Source organism: Spinacia oleracea, chromosome 5 (assembly GCF_020520425.1).
Source record: "Spinacia oleracea cultivar Varoflay chromosome 5, BTI_SOV_V1, whole genome shotgun sequence".
NCBI classification, from domain to species: Eukaryota; Viridiplantae; Streptophyta; class Magnoliopsida; order Caryophyllales; family Amaranthaceae; genus Spinacia; species Spinacia oleracea.
Window position 1 is genome coordinate 85,114,201 of NC_079491.1, and position 23,613 is coordinate 85,137,813.

The 23,613-nt window shown below is 38.2% G+C and overlaps 1 protein-coding gene across 1 annotated transcript; it reads right to left on the reverse strand.

Moving 5' to 3' along the window:
- Nucleotides 1-19,045: 19,045 nt before the first annotated feature.
- LOC130460825 (uncharacterized) lies at nucleotides 19,046-22,866 on the reverse strand. Its single transcript, XM_056828427.1, has one exon. The coding sequence runs from the start codon at nucleotides 22,730-22,732 to the stop codon at nucleotides 21,869-21,871; it is 864 nt and encodes a 287-aa protein (XP_056684405.1). The 5' UTR covers nucleotides 22,733-22,866; the 3' UTR covers nucleotides 19,046-21,868.
- Nucleotides 22,867-23,613: the final 747 nt, after the last annotated feature.

Here is a 23,613-nt window from a genome sequence, read left to right on the forward strand (position 1 = left end):
CGCTTGTCTTATCTTATTGTTTCATTAATATGAGTCTTTTTAACTTCTGCTAACTGTCAAATTGGAAACTTTTGAGTTTCCCCATTCTTCCTCGTTTTTACCTCCTTTCACTTTCTCTCTCATCTAATCTCTTCTTTGCTTTCAAAAAACCCCCCACAACGCTTTCCTTTTTCTCTCTCTTTCGATATTTACTCGTCTCTTGTTGTGATTTCTGTTAGTAAATCGGTTTTTATGAGTTGATTCATCCAGTCCGTGCCTTGAACTGCTGATGTGTTAAAGGTATTTTCTTAATCCATTATTTTGTTCTCTCGTTGCTTCTATTTAGTACTTTTTGGTATTATGTTGAGTGAGTTTGATAGTGAAAATGCTCTGAGTGGGGATGGGAATAATGATGTTGGTGTCGTGTCTCCCTCTTTGGATTGGATATTGAGGGCATGGAAGGGCCGACCACCTCTGAGAATCTCGAGTCGTCTTATCAGGATGCCGCGTTTGGCTTGTGCTCCCGTATGCATCACCAGGTATGAGATGATATACAACGTGATTTAAACTTATTTAATCAAAACACTTCTGAATTCGTGCCGACAGTGAATGTTCCTTCACTTGCCATTGAGTATCATCTCACCTCTTGGTCGCAATTTACGGATCTTGTCGGCTCTGGAAAAGGTCAATATGGGACTAATGTTGGTAATATTGTTGTATAGTATAACCAGGGTGCTGCTAGGGGGGTCCATTTAGAGGATGTGGTCGGTAGCAGTCGTGCTACTGACGGTGATGCAGATGGTAGTCGTGCGACTGATGGTGATGCAGAGGATGTTGAGGTTGAAGAGGAGGATTAAGAGATTGATGACTCAGTTTTGGAGTCTGATAATGATATGGCTGCTCTGTGATCAGATGAGGAGGATGTTTTAGGCCTCTATAAGAAAGTCTTGAGGGAACAATCTCTGGATGAGGAGCCAGACTCCGACGAGGAGGATGCTGCGTATAAGGTTGAATTTCTTCCTGCCGTTGATAGCGAGGTTGCGAAGACCAAAATTATGACTGAATGGCGGAATAAAGTTATTATGGATTATCATCCTCGCTGGGCGAATGTGTAACACCCTAATAATTCCTTGATTTTATAAAATCATTTTCCAAATTAAAATAAAGGAATTACTAAAGCATTACCGCCACCGTGATAACGGTTAAGGCTATTACCAGAATTACGCAGCGGAAATTATTGTCAACTAACTTTTCAAAACATAATTAATAAATATCGAGGCCTCCTACAATTTGGAACCATAATGGCCCAAAACCCAAAACATAAATAGTTTAAACATTTCAAACATAATTAAAGTATTATTAAATAGTTCAAAATACGAAAACATGCAACTCTCTCGATCATCCCAAGCCACATGATTCCGATCTACCAACCTGCTATACTATTCTACTCCCCATCAATGCAAGTGCAAATGATAGATCATCATAGGGTCATTAAGGCAAAGGCCATGACCAAAACACACAAAGCACGTAGTCAGCAAAAGCTGAGTACTTACAAGGATAGAGTGAACTGAAACTAAAACATGCATCACTCACTAAGTACTAATCATCATGCAAAAACCATATAATAATTAACAAACAAACCATGAATACAAGACTCGACTCTTGACTCGACTCTTGACTCACAATTTAATTAGAATAAGCTTCGAACGGGCCAAAAGAATATTCCATAAAGGAAAAAGGTGATGGGAGCCAACCATACACCAAATAATAAATAATAAATTCGGGCCATACCGAGTGTCGGGCCATACCGACGGAATTCCTGCGCATATTATAAATGAAACAACGTCTTGTATCATTAGTAGGAGTACGAGCTTTCCGGCAAGACTCCCCCCATTGTTCATACTCAAGGTATATACGTTCCAAGAGTTTTGAAGCTTGTTCTGGTTGCACTTTACGTTTATTAATATTTTATTAAAGGCGAACTCAAGACTCACCAACATGCACACATACAATTAATAAACAACAACCAAAACAATCTTATTTTATATGCTTTAGGACTTGTGATCAACAAGGCAAGACACTTATGAAATTACTACCATGTTCCTCCTCACCAAAGTGAGACTCCACATCATGCACATTAACATGAGGGTTGTGCCCTTGCACGACAAATCCTAATTCATTTCATACACAATATTCCCAACTAAACCCTACATGTGCGGTGGCTTACGTGAGCTAACCCTTCACATGTGGTAAAATAATTGTACAACGAGGTACGAATAATTGGCTCAAAGTATGCTAGACATCCCGTACAATAGCATACAAATAAATAATACATCCCTTGCATGTGAAACAAACCATACATGCATAAATATTGAACAACATGATTGACAATGAAATCCATACTCATAATAATTCCAACATGCTTGTTCAACAATTAATCCAATAAATCCAACATCACAAATCACGTGCTCATTCACCAAAATAAATATGGTTCCACATACTATAATTCACATCATCAACAATCATGTAATGTCATTGACAAAAGGTGTGGTCGCCCTAGACTTGTACGTACCTTGAATACCTAGGCGTAGGGGCCACTTTGCAATAACGAGCACTCAACTAGAAATCACCTCCTATCATCAAAATAATGAAACTTAAATTATTTCCATGTTCATTAAATTTTCAGAAACTTTATAAAATTTAAAACCTCCTTTAAACTTTAGAATTCAATCGTTTTTCAATAATATAATCGTCTCAATTTGCAAAATCAATCCCTAGTACAAAAACATACTTTTTCCGCCTTTAAAATCAATAAAAATCAACACTTTAAGCCTTTATTCAAATCTGAAAATATAATTGATTATCATAATTAAAATCATCACCTAATTATGCTAATCAATTGACTCATTAGGTCTAGGTTAAAACCCTCACTTGAAAATCCCAATAAAACTAGTTTATTATCATAAAAATCAATGCTTTATTCAATAACCAAATATGAAAATTCATCTTTTAATAATTAAAACAAACCTAATGAATCACAACACGCAAATCCTCAAACCACGGTATTCATAACCGGTTCCCAGCATTTTAATTACTCAAAACAATATTAATATTATAATTTAAAATACGGAATTTAAATAGAATAGGCAAGGAAGAAGAGAATTATACCAATCCGGCCTATAGCACGGAACAACCACGAATTAATGTGATTGGGCGAAAAAGTGAACAAGAACGAACACACACACACAACTCACAACTCGTGTGCGTGTATGCGCAGCGACGAAGGGGGACGCAGCAGGGCCGCGCGCCGGCTGGGCGCTGTGCGCGCGAGGGAGAGAGCGAGGGAAGGCGAGGCACGCAGCAGCGTGCAGCACTGCTGGGCGCGGGACGAGAGAGGAAGAGAGGGAGTGTGCGAGTGTGTGGGCAGCACTGGGGCGTGAGGCCGAGCAGCACGAAGGCACGAGCACGGCTGTGCGGGTGTGCGGACGAGCCGAGCAAAAAGAGGAGAGGGAAAGAGGAGTGGGGTGCAAGCAAGACAAAAAGGGTTTTATGAATTTAAGGGCTTCATTTAATGATGGGGGAGTCCTATTTATAGGCTCCCTAATCCCTTGATGGGCTAGGCTTAGGAGATTTGAGTTGGGCTTAGGAAATAAATGATTGGGCTAGCTTAGGACTTAAGTTAAACTCGTTTAATAAAACGAATTAGACTTTTTATTTAAAACCCGAAGCCTTTAAAAATCATTTGCAACTCATTTAATTTCCCGACTCAAGGATTAAATTTGTTTCGTAATTAATTGAAATAATAAATATTCTAATTAATTAAAATACATTAAATAAAATGCATTTAAATATTATTTAAATGCTAATAAATCGTAAAATGCTTTATAAATATAATAAAATATACTTATAAATATTATAAAAATACGAGGTATTACAGAATGAGTATCAGAAACTTCCTCGTCGGTACCATCTTGTTATTCCCGCTGAGAAGAGTGTGATTGGGGATTGTCCTCCAGGCCATATTGCTATATATGCCCATCATTTTGATATCGGGCTCCGGTTTCCTTTACATTCTTATCTGGTGAAAATACTACGAGCCTGGAATGTGTTTTTGGCTCAAATAACGCCTATGGCCGTTAGGGCAATAGTTGCTTTCTCCTGGTTACTGTCCTTCAAAACAGTGGCCTCAAATAATAAATTTATTTCAGAGGCTGATTTGGCTGAACGGTTATGGGTGGTGGTCTTTTTATACCAAGTCCAACAAAATGACCGTGTATCCCAAGCTGTCCAGCTGTAAAGATTGGGAGAAGTCATACCCACTCTCTTGGTATGGACGTGAGCTGATAGCCATACCCCTTTTTTCTTTCTCTATTGTCTAAATGTGGAATGGTCTGCTGTCATCCTTATTCTATGTGTATTCTTATCTTGTTTGCTATTTGTTTTTCTTCTTACCAGGATTAAAATCCCTTTGGTACGAAGCACTTGGTTTGGGCGTTGATGGTCGTCCCATTTCCAATACTCCCGACATTCCTAAGGGTGTTTTAACCATCCTTTCTACCTACGCAGCCAAGGCTAATAAAATACATTATTGAAGTAAGGAGAAGGAACCCGTAAGCGAGTCACCTGTCAAGAACACCAGAATACTAAGTTCCTTGTCGGCTCCTAGACTGCTTACTATCCGCGAGTCTGTGTCTCATCCTGATGTTGCCTGGACTTCTAGCGTTGTTCCTAGGGAACTTTTTGCAACTGGTCAAATTGTTACTGGTACTTCTGAGATGGCTGGTGGTATGCAATCTCTGGGGTCTGGTCGCGGTGCCTATCTTGTTAGACAGCGTCCACGCAACCGCGAAGTGCCTTACCAGCGTCCAACCCGCTCTCGTCATACCCAAGCCCTGCGCTGCATACTTTTGAAGAAAAAATCCTGAGAAAATGCCTGAACAGGTAGTGGAGAGTTTAGAAAATAAGGAAACACCTATTGCTCAAGAGCCGTCGGTAACCCCTATTGTGGATCTTGAAGTTTCTCCTCTTCAGAATCAGGATCAGGAGGTAAATGACAATGATGGTGCTGGTGATGATATCCGAACGCCACCCCCTCGCGTTCTCACCTCTTCAGTCGGGTACGTTCATCCTAGTCATAGTGCTAGTACCAATTCTGCTTTAAACATGGGGTTGTTTATTCGTCCTGGTGAGTGGATTGAAACGACCCCTATGTATCTCACTCCTGAGAAGGTGAAGTACTTTGAGATTCCTCCTTGTATGCCTGAAGATCCTTGGAATCCCAAGATTGACCTCCTTCGAGGTGAATTGGTTCTTATAGATGATTGTTGAGGAGGTGGTTGTATAGGGTGGAGGGCATTAAAGGATTTGGCTACTCCTTGCGATAATCCTGCTGAGAAGATTGATGCGCCAGATTCTCAACATATCAATGATATATACAAGGTATGCTACATGCTTTGTTGCTTACCAGCGTTATTGGTTCTTCCAAACTGCCTACTAGTTTTATTATTTCAAGTTGTTTTCTCCAAACTTCTGGCCTCTAACTCTGGCGTGGAGCTAGTGAAGCTATACCTCTATTACCAGAAAGAGAATGTTTCTCTTAAGGAAGCGCGGGCTGGTGGGGATAAGCGGATAACTGATGTTGAACAAGAGCTGAAGAAGAAAGAAATTGAGCTGGAGAGCATCAAGGCGCGAAACCTAGAGCTGGAAGGTATAGCTACTAAGCTGGAGGAGACGGATGAGCTGACTTCTCAGTTGCGTCAGATTGATGTGAAAGTTAAAACTGCTTAGGCCCTGTTCTTTAGAGCTGAACTGAACTGAACTGAACTGAATTGAACTGAACTAAGCTGAACTGAACTGAATGCTCCTAATCTGAACTTAACTTAACTTAACAGGAATAATACCGAAATAAATAATAAATAATAAATAATAAACAATAAATAATAAAAAGTAAAAAGTAAAAAGTAAATAATAAAAAATAAATAATGAATAATAAATAATAAATAATGAATAATAAATAATAAATAATAAATAATAAATAATAAATAATAAATAATAAATAATAAATAATAAATAATAAATAATAAATAATAAGTAATAAATAATAAGTAATAAATAATAAATAATAAATAATAAATAATTAATAATTAATAATTAATAATTAATAATTAATAATTAATAATAAATAATTAATAATAAAAAAAAGTGATAATAAAAAATGTTAACTAATAACTAAAGAATAACTAATAATTAATAAATAAATAACTATATGATAAATAATAATAATAATAATAATAATAATAATATGTAATTGATTACTAAATAATTACAATAAATGTTAAATATTATTAATAATAATAATTCATAATTAATAACTAATAATCCGTAACTAATTAATACAAATAATACTACGTAATAAATATTATTAATTATTAATAAATAATTAGTTATAAATAATAAAAATATAAATATAAATAATAAGTAATATAATAATATAAATATAAATAATAAGTAATTCAATAATATAAATAATAATAAGTAATATTATTATTATTATTATTATTATTATTATTATTATTATTATTATTATTAAGTTAAATTGAATTGAATTAAACTGAACTGAACTTAATGCTCCTGAACTGAACTAAACTTAATGGATCATCGCGTGGGTAGATGATACTGCGACAATCTTCTGAAGTAAAAGATACTACTAGTGTGCTGGGTGGTTCTGGCCACTTCCTTGTGTTGTTAAATAATAATATAAGTATTATTATTATTTAAATTATTATTATTATTTTTTTTAATTATTATTATTATTATTATTATTATTATTATTATTAAGTTAAATTGAATTGAATTAAACTGAACTGAACTGAACTGACTAAACTGAACTGAACTTAATGGATCATAGAGTGGCTAGATGATACTGCGACAATCTTCTGAAGTAAAAGATACTACTAGTGTGCTGGGTGGTTCTGGCCACTTCCTTGTGTTGTGATGATACACAGGTGTCGGTGTTCCTCTAAACTTTTTCCGGCCCCACTGACTGTTCCCCCATGAATTGCACCTTGTGAAATTACACAAATTGTAGCTTCTTCCCTCTATCAGCACCCTCTCCAGTCTCTACTTGACTCAGGTTGGGTTCGGGTCTCCTGCCTGACCACCGGTGCTTGCTCGATCCTATGTGCAGATTGAGAATACCCTGGTTGTGTAGGGACATGGGGAGCATGGTGGTGTGGGTTCTGTTGTCTTCCATTTCCATTATTATTATCTTGGCGGGCTCTGTACTGAGAGAGGTACCCCTTTCTTACCAGCTCTTCGATATTATCTCTCAGTTCCTTGCAATGCTCTATGTAATGTTCGTGGTCGTTATGAAAAGCACATAAATTTTTTGAATTACCTAAAGAGTCCAATGGTAACGGCTTTCTCCAAACCGCTGATTTATTCACCGCGTAGATAGTTGCTCTAGCAGTGTTGAGTGGGGTATAGACTTGGAATGCTCCAACCTGTTACATGTTCTGGAAACCTCCTCTCTGTTGGTAACTTTCTTTTCTGTTTTTATCCTTCCGTTAACTCTGCTGATGTGAGGGGTGATCCTTTCTAGCTGCCTTAGGTACCTGGCTTCCCATCGTAAGGTGGGAAATTAGCATCATCTCGTCACTCCGGATGTATTAGTTAGCTTTATTCAAAGCTTCTCTTAAGGTGGTAAATGATTTCCTCCCTAGATATTTCTTGAACTCGCAATCTTCCGTTCCCCTTAGCAGGCCCAGTACCGCTATTTCTTGTTGCAAGTCTGGTATGGCAATGGATTCGTTATTAAAACGAGTCAGATACTCTCTCAAGGGCTCTTTCTGCTTCTGGGAAATTGACATCAATTCTCTGGATGTCTTCTTTCTTTCCACCTTACTGATGAAATGCCTCACAAAATCTTCTTATATGTTCCTAAAACTGAAAATCGAACCGGCAGGTAGCTTCTTATACCATTTTGCTGCTACTCCTGACAAGGTGGTTTTGAACACTTTACACCACATGGCATCGGAATCTGAGTATAACATCATAAGTTGCTCGAAGGAAGTGGAGTGGTTTTCGGGATCTGTGGTTTCGTTGTATTTGCACGTTGGCATTTTTACCTTTTCCATGGGTTGCAACAAGATGCATATGTACAATGGCGAATCTTTGGGGTGGATTGTATGTCTTACTCGGTTCTGATGGGATCCGTATCCATCATACCAATCCCAATCTGGTTGCGGAGATTGGACGAAATATTCCTCATGATAGTGAGGTGTGGGATTTCTGCTTATCGGGGTGGGCTCCCAACATTTAGGTGTTGCTTCTCCATACCTGGATGATCGCTCTTTATGCATGGAATTATGTCTCTGGCGCCTGGGTGTAGGCTAATCGTGAATAAGTACCGGTTCCCGGTTCTCTGGTAGCACTATCTCTTGCTCCAGGGTTTGTATGAGATTTCTCCTTGGCAGCCTGGAGCGTTTGGTGCTGGTAGCAATGGCCTAACCTCCCTCCTTACCTCCTGAGGACAAGTCAGCCATCACTTTCATGACCGATGAGGCATTCAGAAGCTGTTGCAGAGTAAACATTTGGTATAGGAATGAGAGGTTGCATTAAACAGGTGGGGGGGGGGGGGGGATTTTGCAATCTTTCTTCCAAGGAAGTTTCATCTTCCACGAAGACCTTATTGAGATTTTCAAACCCTGGAGGCATCGTCACCTTGGATTTGAGTGTTGGTATGGCAGGATTGGTTCGAACAGGCTTGAGTGTTATTTTAAGAACGGAAGCGGTTTCCACCGATTGGGAGAGACTAACGTTTTTTTTAGACTTTTTGTTACTGGTTGTGAAGATATCCATGACTATTGCTTTCATAAAACCAGGAAGTCCACTCCTTCTAGTGCCAATTGTTCCGGTATCAATTAGGAACGGTTGAAGAGGCCTTGCTGGATGTATGATCTTGTTCTCTTGATGGAATCCTGCACAAATGACACTGGTAAGCTACCCTAGGAGGTGATTCGAGGATCCCCCCTCTGATGCTTAAGTCAGAGATTATATAGAATATGTGTTTACGGTTGGTTGAAATGATTGGGATCACGTACCTTTTACAATAAATGAGATCCATATATATAGACGTGGGTCGGATGTACGGACAATATGGTCTTTACCCATGGGACAGCGACCCGTTGACTTTTTGGTGAAAGACTTGTATCGCTGCTACCGGCATCCTTCGAGTGTTGATAAGAATAAAAGAGACGTTGGTATTGAAGTTGTGTCTACCAGGCTTAATAATCTTTACACAAGTAAGGGTGTTACCAGGGAGCTGGTAGCACACCCGTACAACTACTTTGTTATTTTGCCTAATCCATATATACCATAGCAAAACAACATCAGTTTGGCATTTTCTAGCATTTTCCTCCTTCCAAGAACCCACATGGTCAATGAAAGACAACTCATCCCTCTTTCTCATCAATTTGGTGCAGTCAGTTTCCAGCCATAAGTCACGAATTGTAAAAAAAAACATGATTTATCGTTTCAAATACAACACCAAGGGCACCCCACCACCTCCGTCATATGTCTGATTTTCGGATACATGATCTCCAAAGTAAGTGACTCACCTTCGGAATCGTATCGAGCTTCCAAATCTCTATCCAAGCTTGGTGAACATATATTGTCAAAATTACATAATTTCCCTTACAACATATTACAAATTTATATGCACCCGCCACTGGCTTGAAAGAAATCATTGGTCGGCATTCTAGGATCTCACATTTTCTCCTTACATGTGAAGAGAAAATGTAATGAAGACCACTAATTGGCATAAGACTGAAGGAAATAATTCCCTTGGTCCAAGTATGCATATAATATTAAGTCTAATAAATGCGGTTCAGTATTAATTAACAAGTTAATAATTCAGTGAGATCAAGTGAGCTGAATGCCTAGCTAGAGGCCGCTTCAGTTCAAGTGGAATTAATGATATTAATCCACAGCTTACTCTTGACTGAACCCGTAGGGTCACACAAATAGTACGTAAACGGATCAAGTATTTAATGGCATTAAATACTCCATCTATAGAAATTCGGAATCGACGGATCTTGGTTTCAGTGGGAGCTGAGATCGTCACAAGCAAGAAATGAATACTCCGGAAACGATGATATTGCCGGAAACGGAAATATGGATCGTATCGGAAAGATAAATATTATCCAAGTCGTAGATGTTTCCAGAAACGGAAACATGGTACGTATCGGAAAATATTATCGGAAATGGAAATATTGCCGGAATCGGAAATATTGCCGGAAACGGAAATATTGTCGGAATCGGAAATATTATCGAAATCGGAAAATAATTCCGGAAACGGAAATATTAAATATTTGTTCGAAACGGAAATTAATTCCGGAATCGGAAATATTAAATATTGTTCGTATCGGAAATGAATTCCGGAACCGGGAATTTAATCGGAAGCGCATCGTACGAATTAGCATCGGACGAGGCTTGCTAGACGAAGGCCCAGCACGAAGCCAGGCCCGCGCCCAACATGGAGATGCCACAGCCTCGCCAGGCCCAGCGCAAGGCCAGGCCCAGCAAGGCCTTGGCGCGCGCACGCTAGGCGTGCTGTTGGGCTTCGAGCAGCGGCTGCTCGTGTGGGCCGCAAGGCCTGCGCGGGTAGTGCGATGCTCATGGCCATACGATGCTCATGTTCGTAACGAATCCTAATCCTATCGGAATTCGTGTATTGATTAAATCCTAATCCTAATAGATTAAGTTTATTATTTAGAGTTCAAGTTGGATTCTAATTAATAAATCCAAATCCTAGTAGGATTATAATTCCTTTTCCATACCTCTATAAATAGGAGCCTAGGGTCATAATTTTATAGATACAATTGAAGTATTCTAAAGGTAAGATTTTGAAGAAAAATCAGCCATACACTTGCACCTAAATAGCTGAAATTCCTAAGCAACCTTAAGGGAGATTCTAGTTGGTCAAGCTTAAGGCGGATCCGGACGTGCTGTGGACTATCTATGGAGGGACGACACTTGGAGTCCTAAAGACTTGTTCTTGTTCGGTTCGGGCGCAGCTAGGGAGGGCACGCAACAAAGTGTATGCATCTAAACTATGCTAAATGATTATGTGTAAATAATATGCTTTCCTGGCTTTATGGTTTTTCCGCATGATTTATGTTTTGTCATATGAATCATAACCTAACAAAGACACCCGCGGGTGCATAGTGCACCCTAGTGTACTTAATAATTTTCAGATTTACCTAGCATGTATATAAGTCAATCCATTGAAAAAACTTTGTACTCTATAGGAGTTCAATTTAAAGTTACCTGAATTCCATTGAATTGTCACATCTCATAAAGTCGGTCGTAGCCTCGTAGGGTATCCAGCCCAACTTTGCAAGTGATACGTTAAGGACATATCACTTTCTATGTATTAAAACAAGTGTTCGTCAATAGGGGGGGAAATGGCCATTCTATTCCAAAAATATATATACTCCGTAAGTCGACAAGGGACTATCAAAGAACAAGATTTTAGTGGTAATTTTTCCACTAAATATTGCACTTCTTAAGAGGAATAATACAATGAGGTATACCACTTGTTATATGATGTACTCCGTAATAGCACATTTGAGATACTCGAGCATTACTTTACAGAACCATGGTAGAAATCTGTTGGAAATCCTAGTGAGAATACAAAAGAAAATGAGTGGAAAATGGGAATATGTGGGAATATGAAAAGTCTCACATGGGAAAAACACAAACTACATTCATTTTTTATATTTGGGGACTTGAGGGAAACATTTGTTTAAGAAAGCATGAGAGTGGCATGGGTGGACACACAACACACACACACGCGCGCGCTGGCCAAGCCGTGGGCTTTGGTACTTGGCGAATGTGGTTCGCGGGCGTGGGGTGGGTTCTATGGGCCGGGTTATTCTTTTTGGTAGAAAGCTATTTTGATTAATTCTAACGGTCATTACTAGCCGTTTTATGTCTGTTCCAATTTTCCTATAAATACTTTTCCTCCGTTTTTCCATAAACATACACTTACTGAAACAGTTCTTAGCATTCTCTCTAAAATTCTCAAACACTATTCTGTTCCTCTGGGCAAGTATTCTGGTCTCCAACCGAGACTTGTGAGTGCACACAAACCTTGGTGATGTGTTAACCCTGGAGGGCAACCGCAAGTGTTCTACTACATCCGAGGTAGCGTGGAATTGTCTTTTAGAGTAGTGGTTTGTACATACGTATTATCCAGCTAAGTTGTTCTAATTTTATAGCTAACAATCTAAAAGACAATTATTATGGCTATGAATTCAAAATTTCTTATTCCTGACATGTCGAAATTGGAACCTCTTGATGGAAAGAATTATAAACGTTGGGCTGTTGGGATGAGATTTTATTTGGAACAAATTGATGTTGCGTATGTCATTTATGATGTTGTGAAACCTGATGTTGAATCTGAATTGCATGATTTTGAGGTGAAATTTTCTGAGGATGATAGAACTTGTAAGGGAATGTTGTTGCATCATATGTCGAATGCATTGCTTGATATTTATATGGGTTATAATCATGCTAGGGAGATTTAGGATGGTTTAGATAAGAAGCATGGAACTGGTGATGCTAGTACTAAACGTTATTGTGTTAGTAAGTGGTTAGCCTTTCAAGTTGAGGATGATAAACCTATTATTGATCAGATTCATGCTTATGAGAATATTTGCATTGCTATGGCTGCCGAGGGTTTGAGTATTTGTGACATAACTCTTGCTATTGTTTTAATTGAGAAACTGTCACCCTCATGGAAGGACTTTAGAAATCAGTTAATGCATAAGAAAAAAGACCTTACCTTAGAGGAAATCGTCGGGCACCTGAAAATTGAGGAGGAGAACCGTATTAAGGATAAGGGCCAATCTGTTATTTCTGGTTCTGCAAAAGCTAATCTTGTTGAACCTAAGGGAAACTTTTATTCTGATAAGTTTAAGGGGAAGGGACAGTCCGTTCAAGCCTCAAGGGAAAATATAGAAGTATAAGTTTAAGGGAAACTATTTTGAGTGTGGAAAAGCTGGTCACAAGTCCAGGGATTACAGGGTCAAGAAGAAGTCTGATCAAAATCAAGCCCACCTTGTTGAAGTTGTTGTTGATCCTAACAATTTTGTTGTTGTTGTTTCAGAAGCTAACCTGAAAGGTGATGTTGCTGAATGGATAGTTGATACAAGAGCAACCAGGCACATTTGCACCAACAAAGAAATGTTCACTTCCTATGACAAGATTGATGGTGAAAATGTCTTCATCGGTAACTCTGCTTCTACAACTGTGCAAGGGAAAGGGAAGATCGTTCTCACTCTAACTTCTGGAAAAAAATCTTACCTTAACAAATGTTTTACATGTTCCAGAAATGCGTAGGAACTTAATTTGTGGTAGTTTACTTATGAAAGTTGGTTTGAAGGTGTCCTTTGATTCTGATAGGCTAGTTATTACCCACAATGGGGAATTTGTGGGAAAGGGATTTTGTAATGGGGGGTTGTTTACTCTTGATGTTTCCATTGAAGTTATGAATAAGAAAGCTAGTACTTCTTCTGCTTATATTGCTGAGTCTATTGATTTATGGCATGCTAGATTGGGTCACATTAATATTGCTTCAATCAAAAGACTTAAACACTTAAATATGATTCCAAGTTTTTCCAACACTGACTTTTCAAAATGCGAAGTCTGTGTTGAAGCAAAATTTGCAAAGAAACCTTTTAAATCAATAGACAGACAGACATAAGTACTAGAACTTATTCATAGTGACTTGGGGGATTTTAAAAATTATGAGAGCAGGGGTGGTAAAAGATATTACATTACTTTTGTTGATGACTGTTCTAGATTTACCATGGTTTATCTTTTCAGGTCAAAGGACGAGGTCGACGAGATGTTCCTCAAGTACAAGACTGAAGTTGAAAATCAACTAGACATGAAAATCAAGAGACTTAGGAGTGATAGGGGTGGTGAGTATGACCCTAACACTCTTAAGGTATTTTGTGAACAAAATGGTATAGTTCACAAAACAACGGCTCCTTACACACCCGAACAAAACGGGATTGATGAAAGGAAAAACAGAACTTTAAAAAATATGATGAATTCAATGCTTATTAGTTCTGGGCTTCCTGATAATATGTGGGGGGAAGCTATTCTTTCTGCTTGTCATGTTTTGAACAGGGTGCCTCACAAGAAGCTAGACAAGACTCCATATGAGTTATGGAAAGGTCGAGCACCAAGCCTGAAATAATTTTAGTGTGGGGGTGCCTAGCAAAGGTTGTCATACCCAGCTTCAAAAGGGACAGGATTGGTCCCGAAACGGTTGATTCTATCTTAATTGGTTATGCTTATCAAAGTGCTGCTTATCGTTTTCTAGTTAAGGGTGCTAACAACTCTTATGCAAGTGGTAACATTATTGAAGCAAGAGATGCTGAGTTTTTTGAAACCACTTTTCCTTTAAAAATTTCTTGCATTAGTAATGATGTACCATCTTCTAGAACTTCTAATGTTTAACCCATTTCTCTTTCTTCCACTAATAATAATGATTCTTATTTGGAGCCAAGGAGAAGCAAAAGGGCAAGAAAGGAAACAAACTATGGTGATTATTTCGTTACTGTCTTTCTAACTGAACCTTTCTTAATTCACTGATGATTTTGTTATGTCTTTATTTTAGGAGACGACCCTAGAACCTATGAAGAGGCAATGAGGTCAGTTGATGTAGTTTTCTGGAAAGAGGCTATTGATAGCAAACTTCAGTCAATCCTAAGTAATAATACTTGGGAATTGGTTGCTTTGCCTAGAGGTTGCAAGCCCATTACTTGTAAGTGGATCTTTAGGAAAAAGTTGAAATTATGTGGATCTATTGACAAGTATAAGGTCAGGATTGTGGTAAGGGGTTTTACTCAAAAACATGGCATTGATTACTTTGATACATATTCTCCTGTAACTAAGATTGCAACCATTAGAACTTTAATTGCTCTTGTATGCATTCATGATCTTGTTGTGCATCAAATAGATGTGAAAACTGCATTTTTGAATGGTGATTTAGATGAAGAGATTATATGGTTCAAGCTGAAGGTTTTGTTGTTCCAAGTCAAGAAAACAAATTTTGTAAACTGGTCAAGTCATTGTATGGGCTTAAGCAAGCCCCTAAGAAGTGGCATGACAAGTTTGACAAGAGAATGACTGGTAATGGCTATCATGTAAATGAAGGTGATTCTTGTGTTTATTATAAACATGATTCTTTTGGTTGTGTGATTATTTGTCTTTATGTGGATGATATGCTAATTTTTGGTACTGATTTGGATCGAGTGAATTAAACAAAAGAATTTTTGAGTTCGAAATTTGAAATGAAAGACATAGGTGAGGCAGATGTGATTTTGGGAGTAAAAATTATTAGAAGTCCAAATGGCATTTGTCTTAGTCAAGCTCACTATGTTGAAAAATTCAGAATGAGATCTGTCTTGATTCATTCAATGTCGACCCAATCAAGACCCCCTATGATATAGACATCCATTTAAAGAAAAATAAAGGTGATCATGATTGTCAATCTGAATATGCTAAAATTATTGGTAGTGTCATGTTTCTTATGAACTATACTAGACCTGACATCGCCTATTCTCTAAGTAGGTTGAGAAGGTACACTCATAACCCAAGCAATGAGCATTGGGGTGCTTTGAGGCAGTTGCTTAGATACCTAAGGGGTACCATGGATTGGGGATTGCACTACTCCAAGTTTCCAGGAGCGTTGGAGGGATTTTGTGATGCCAATTGGGTATCCGGAAATGATGAAGTCAACTCCACTAGTGGTTATGTCTTCACCCTAGGGGGTGGAGCTGTTTCTTGGAAATCAGGTGAGCAATCTTTACTTCTATGTCTACTATGGAATCTGAGTTTATTGCTCTTGAATTAGAAGGTCATGAGGCAGAATGGTTGAGGAACGTGCTTGCAGATATTCCACTGTGGGGGAAGCCAGCTCCTTCAATTGCACTTCATTGTGATTCGCAATCTTCTATTGCCGTGGCAAACAACCAAGCCTACAATGGGAAGAAGAGACACATTCGTTTGAGGCACAAGACTGTCAAAGAATTGTTGTCAAGTGGAGTGATATCACTAGACTATGTAAAGTCTAAAAAGATTATCGCGGATCCGTTAACGAAAGGCCTATGTAAGAAACTAGTTTTGGAAAAGTCGGAGGGGATGGGCTTGAGGCCCATGAATTTTTAAGGTAATGAACTCCTACTCCCTATGAGTTCAAAGGGGAACATTATGTGGTAACTCAGAAGCACAAACTTTTTTGTTTTTTTCTTCCCTTAGATGTTTATGATGTGCTTGCTATTATTGAACGAGGTTGAGCATACGCTCATAATGAACCCATATCCATACTTTTTGGTGGTGTGATGTAGCTCACACTTGATGGGATTCACCTACTTAGGTGTGGAAGTGAGGTCGCTTCTAATGAGAATTGCATGGGCTATTCTCTAGAGCACCTATGAGCATCCAGGTTATGGATGTATGGCCAGTATAATGCGTCACTTTTATTGGCGGATATTCAGAGTATTATACATGTTCAATTGTGTGCTTTGAGTAACGGGTTTCTAACCTCCTATTAAGTTCAAAACGAAAGTCACTTGGTAGGAAAAATATCATAGCTTGAATGTCACTAATTGTTATTCAAGTCGCAAGACAATTGACACTTATTCAATTGTTTGTTTTGCCCAGAAATTCAATTCTTTCATTTATTTCTTTTTTCTTCTCATCTTCGGACCTGTGGGGGATTGTTGGTGTTAGATTATGAAAAATATAAACAATATAATTCATAAGGAAAAACCATAAAGCCAAGAATTCAAATTAATTGCCACATAGTCAATTAGCATAATTAGTATACATACAATGTGATGCGTGCCTTCCCTAGCTGCTCCCGAACCGAACAAGAACAAGTTTAGGACTCCAAATGTCGCCCCTCCGTAGATAGTCCACAGCACGTTCGGATCCGCGTCAGATTCTATTAACTAGAATATTATCTAAGGTTTTATGTGCACTCGAAAAACTTATTATAATGTTAGGCAAATATTAAATTCTCTCTTGAACTTAATGTATGTGAATACTTATTAAAATGCATTATAAATTGTGATCATGAACCACATATTTATAGGGTGGAAATAACGGAGTTAGAATTCTACTAGGATTCGAATAACTAAATCCATTAGGATTCTAGTTAAATAATATCATTAGAATTTTTTTTTTAATCAAATACCTAAGTATTTCAGATCGATTTAACTAAAATATCCAATTTGAATAAAATTAGGAAGCGCGATTACTTGACAACGAAGTAATCCTAACCGGCCAAGGTAACGGCCGTGTAGCACGCACAGCCCGCAGCCACGCGCAGCCCGTAGCACGCAGGCCCACGAGTGGCGCTGCTACTTGCTCGTTGGCCCAAGGGCGCTGGCAGCATGCACGCGACCCACTTGGGCGCTGCTGCTGCTCGGCCTGCTTTTCTCGCTGCTTTGGCGCGCGGGCTTGCTGGGCGCTGGGCCTTGCGTCTCGCAAGCTCGTTCGTCGATCGTTCGCACGACGCGCTTCCGATTGTTTTCCGATTCCGGAATTCGTTTCCAATTCGAACAAATATTTAATATTTCCGATTCCGGAATTTATTTCCGACTCGAACAAATATTTAATATTTCCGATTCCGGGGTTTATTTCCGATTCCGACAATATTTCCGATTCCGGTAATATTTCCGTTTCCGGCAATATTTCCGATTCCGGCAATATTTCTATTTCCGGTAATATTTTCTGATACGTACGATGTTTCCGTTTCCGGCAACATCTATGAATTGGATAATATTTATGTATCCGTCATGATCCATATTTCCGTTTCAGGCAATATCATCATTTCCAAAGCATTCTATATTTTGGCTTTTGACGATTTCAGCTACCACTGGAACCGAAATCCGTCGTTTCCGAATGTTCATAAATAGAGTATTTTATTCACTTAAATACTTGATCCGTTCACGTACTATTTGCGTGACCCTACGGGTTCAGTCAAGAGTAAGTTGTTGATTAAATTATTAATTCCACTTGAACTGAAGCGGCCTCTAGCTAGGCATACAGCTCACTTGATCTCACTGAATTATTAACTTGTTTAATTAATTAATACTGAACCGCATTTATTAGACTTAGCATTGAATGCATACTTGGATCAAGGGAATTATTTCCTTCAATCTCCCACTTGTCCTTAATTAGGGACAAGTGTGCATTGCCTAATTACTTTGTCGCTTGATGCTTGCTCATGAACATAAGGTCAGAGTAGTCTTCCTTATGTCCAGAGGTATTTCTCGGTTTCAGAGTTCAACTGATCAAATAAACAGATAATCATAGCCTATGATTCATCTGAGCACGACCATGCATTTTTTAGTTTCTAGCTCTCCGAGTGGCCTTGTACAAATTTCAGCATCTCGTCCCGATTTATGGGAGGACAATCCCAATCTTGTGATCTTGAGGTTAGACTCCGTTTGATAGGTGATTACCTGAGCGTTGCCGTTATAGTATCCTTTTACGGTGCGACGCTTGACAACGTCAAAGTAACCAGTTCTCAAACAAGTAATCTCAAATCACTCAGGTATTGAGGATTAGTGTCTAATAATGTAATGAAATTTACTTATGAAAGATTTTCATCTCTTACAGTAAAGTTTAATAGGTCTGTCCGATACTAATCTTCTCAAGTAAGTATCTATGCAAATGATTGCGATTGCCATGTCCACATAGTTCAAAAAACAGAACTACTAGTCATCTTGCATTGTAGTCGCCTAGCGTTTTCTATGCGTCCACCTTTATAGAAAACTTCCGACCAGGGACCTTTCCAACTTTTGACATTCAAGTTCAGTTGATAGACATTTCTTAGTCACAGGACTGGTCCTGACAGTCTATCTTGAATATATCGTCAAATTGAAAGGACCCATCATTTAATAAACCACAAAATTAAATGGAAAAATGAATTCTATTCCTTTATATGAATGGTTAACCAAAACGTTTTACAAAGTATTAAACTCTAAAACTTTAAAACATTTATTAAGGACATCAAAGCCACTCTCCAACATGCTTGATTCCCATAGTTGCAGTGTACGAGTTGTGCTTCGCTTGCGGCAGAGGTTTAGTTAATGGATCTAAGATGTTGTCATCAGTTCCAATCTTGCTTATCTCGACTTCTTTTCTTTTAACAAACTCTCGTAGAAGGTGAAATCTACGAAGTACATGCTTGACTCTTTGGTGGTGTCTAGGCTCCTTTGCCTGTGCTATAGCTCCGTTATTGTCACAATATAGAGCTATTGGTCATTTAATGGAGGAGACTACACCAAGTTCACCTATGAATTTCCTTAGTCAAATAGCTTCCTTTGCTGCTTCATGTGCAGCAATGTACTCCGGTTCAGTTGTAAAATCCGCAATGGTGCTCTGCTTAGCACTTTTCCAGCTTACTGCACCTCCGTTGAGGCAAAAGACAAACCCAGACTGTGACATGAAATCATCCTTGTCGGTTTGGAAACTTGCGTCCGTATAGCCTTTAACAATTAATTCATCATCTCCACCATAGACCAGGAAGTCATCTTTGTGCCTTTTCAGGTACTTCCGAATATTTTTGGTAGCAGTCCAATGTGTCTCTCCTGGGTCTGGCCGGTATCTGCTCGTAGCACTGAGTGCATACGCAACATCCGGGCGTGTATATATAAAGAAATAAATAACTTAGAGCATGCATAAGATATAAATGTGATCTATTATGGCCCGACTTCATCTTGAAGCTTCAACTTCAAACTCCGTCTTGAAAATGGATTGGAAACTCCGTCTTGAATTTCACCATGGGAGGCGCCATTTTCTTCAAATAGGATATGCTATAATTGAAACTAATTACAACTATTTGATGGTACGCAGACCATATTTAAAATAAAAACTTTGGTGCATTAGACCAACTTTACATTCAAATTAATGGTACGCAACCCATATTTTCTATCCTATTTGGGTCATACTAGTCACTTTCCATAACCTGCAAAACAGTACATTTACAATATACCATTCACCCATTCATTTATCAATGAATGGCCCACATAGCAAGTTAGTAGAACAAATTAAATTATGCATCACATAAACATTTGCAGCAACTAATCAAAGGGTTCCAATAATCTACAAATTATTCAACCTTATTTGTTCTAATCGAGTTGTTTTAACCTTAGAGGAATGTAGACCTAATCAAGAGTTTAATGACTAAAATGTTCCCACTAATACCAAGAAATTTACATGCTTTACAAAATTTAAACATAAAATTGTATTTCCTAGTCCAACCGAAAACTTACAAATTTAATTAAAATTTAAAGCTCATATAAAATAATATTTAAATCCCTTTATTTTATTTTCAGTTGATTAAAATTAATTAACTTAAATTTTATCAAGGTTTTAATTTTAATAAAATAACTAGTATAAAATAATTTATAATAATTAAATTAATCAAAATTAAATTTCGAGAAAAAAATTAAATTACGAAATTAAATTTAATTAAAATCGTTTTCAACCGAAACATAAACAAAACGGCCCAAACATAACAAGGCAAGGCCATAGGCCGAAGCCCATGCCTCGCCCAAGCACCAACTCCGCAGCGCCATGGGCCGCATGCACGAAGCAGCGCCCAAGGCCCGCGTTGCTGTGGCCGAGTGACGCACCATCGCAGCGCAACAGCCTTTGTTGTGCCTGCTGCCTGCTCGTCGTTAGCTACGCGCTGGGCCGTGGCATGCGCAGTGGCACGCGAGCTCCCTTGCTCGTTTGCTGCTGTCTTGCCTCGTGCCTAGCGCTACGATGCATCGCTACCCAATTTTGCTCGACCATCCACCCGGCACACACGGCACAGGCCACTGCCTGCCGCGCATGTCTTGCTTGCTCATTGCCTCATACCGCATGGGCGACGGGCTCCCTTGCTCGTCGTCGCATGCCCGCACAATGCAACACCTCTTAAGGGTAACAACTAGCTTCCATTGCTTCGTGCGTGTAAGATTGGTGATCTGTTTTATAAAAATTAATCATTTTTATAATTTAATCGACAAATTAATAAATCATATTAATTTCATTAAATTTGGGCAAAAATCAAAAATTTATTATTCAAATTAATTTCCGATTACATTTATTTTTAGGGATTCAAATCTGGGTCATAAAATTTTAAAACTTTTCAATTTTAACAAATTTTGTGGTGGTTTTTAATCATAGGATCCTAATTAAATTGCCAATTAATTATGAAAATCAAAACAAATTCTAAATTATTAGAAATTCAACAAATTAATTACAATTACAAATTAGGTTGTATGATTAACAAGATTAGGCTTTAAAATTGTTAAACATATACAGTAGGTCAATCATAGATTCAAGATTTACATACAAGATTCGCAAATATTTATTTAACATCATAAAAATTACAAATTTTGCGTTCGAAAAACTAAAACCTCCGAAAAGTCATAGTTAGGCTTCGAATTTGGGAATTCTGGGTTCGGCGTCAAATCTTTGATTTTTGTCTAAATTTTAAAACGTCGTTTACATTCGAAATTCACTATAAAATTATAAGATTCGGACCATTATTGACAAAACTGCCGAAAAATCCTGCGAACATATAATCAAATAATCGCACGAATTTGCAATTAATTACAAAATCGAAATTAATCATCCCTTTAATTCATTGCAACTTTATAAAATTTAACAATGTTAACTATAATTGATTATGGAATGTTTTTTTTTTTTTTTTTTTTTTGGCAAGTAATAAGATTTTATTAATTACCAAGAGGGCAAAAACCCCACCACCAATACAACCAAACCACAGCCACACCAGGCCAAGAAGCAACTAGCTATTACAAGCTACCCTAAACAGAATTCTGTTTACAATACTTAAGCTACTGTCTAACTGGTTAGAGAAAACTTTAGAGTTCCTAGCTAGCCAGATAGAGTACACAGTTTCACAAAACAAACTATTACACATTCTAGCTTTACTTCTAGTACTCCTGCTTGCTTTCTGCACCCACTGCACTTCATCATTCCAAGCTCCAACATTTCTATGAATGCCACTTCTCTGTAGGACCTGATTCCAAATATCAGCTGAAAAACTGCAGGCAAAGAAAAGGTGATCCCTACTTTCATCTGTGCTGTGACAAAGGCAACACACACTATCTGCTATAACATTCCATCTTCTCAGTCTTTCCTTAGTTGCAAGTCTATCCTGCAGGGCCAACCACACAATAAAAATACTTTTAGGGCTAGCATGACTGTTGCAAACAATTCTCTTCCACCCCACAGACTCCCCTTGCTGTCTCAAATGATTATACATTCTCTGAATCCTAAATCTCCCTGCAGTTACAAACTGCTGCAAATCACCAGAGCTACTCAGTGTCTCCCTTTGCTGCCAAATCTTCTTCAAAGACCAAGACAGCCCATTAGGGATTGGCATGGTCCAAAAGTCATTATGCTTCACATAGTATGTGTGAATCCATTTCACCCACAGCTTATCAGCTTTCAAAGATAAAGCCCAACAATGTTTAGCAACAGCTGACTTGTTCCACAAAGGTAAATCTTTAAGATTCAAACCCCCACAGATTTTGGGTAAGCACAGTTGATTCCAAGCAATAAGCGCTTTCCTGGAATTCCCTTCAGCTCCAGTCCATAGAAAACATCTACAGATTCTTTGTATTTCTTTCAACACCTTCTTAGGCATAATGAATATCTGACACCAGTACAACTGGATGCCAAATAAAACTGATCTAATCAGTTGCCACCTTCCAGCATAACTAAGCAGCTTAGCAGACCAACTTTTTACCCTTGCTACCCAAAAGTCTGACTTTTGCTTTCCTGGATTATGGAATTAATTAGAGGCTCGTGACACCACTGTTAGATTATGACAAATATAAAACATATATTTCATGCGGAAAAACCATAAAGTCAAGAATCCAAATTAATTGCCACATAGTCAATTAGCATAATTATTATATATACGATGTGATGCGTGCCTTTCCTAGCTGCTCCCGAACCAAACAAGAACAAATTTAAGACTCCAAATGTCGCCCCTCCGTAGATAATCCACAGAATGTTCGGTTCCGCCTCAGAGTCAATTAACTATAATATTATCTAAGGTTTTATGTGCACTCGGAAAACATAATATAATATTAGGCAAATATTAAATTCTGCCTTGAACTTAATGTATGTGAATACTTATTAAAATGTATTATAAATTGTGATCATGAACCACATATTTATAGGGTGGAAATAACGGAGTTAGAATTCTACTAGGATTCGAATAACTAAATCCATTAGGATTCTAGTTAAATAATATCATTAGAATTTTATGTTTAATCAAATACCTAAGTATTTCAGATTTAACTAAAATATCCAATTTGAATAGAATTAGGAAAACGCGATTACTTGACAACGAAGTAATCCTAACCGACCAAGGTAATGGCCGTGTAGCAAGCACAGCCCGCAGCGACGCGCAGCCCGCAGCACGCAGGCCCACGAGTGGCGCTGCTGCTTGCTCGCTGGCCCAAGGGCGTTGGCAGCATGCACGTGGCCCACTTGGGCGCTGCTGCTGCTCGGCCTCTT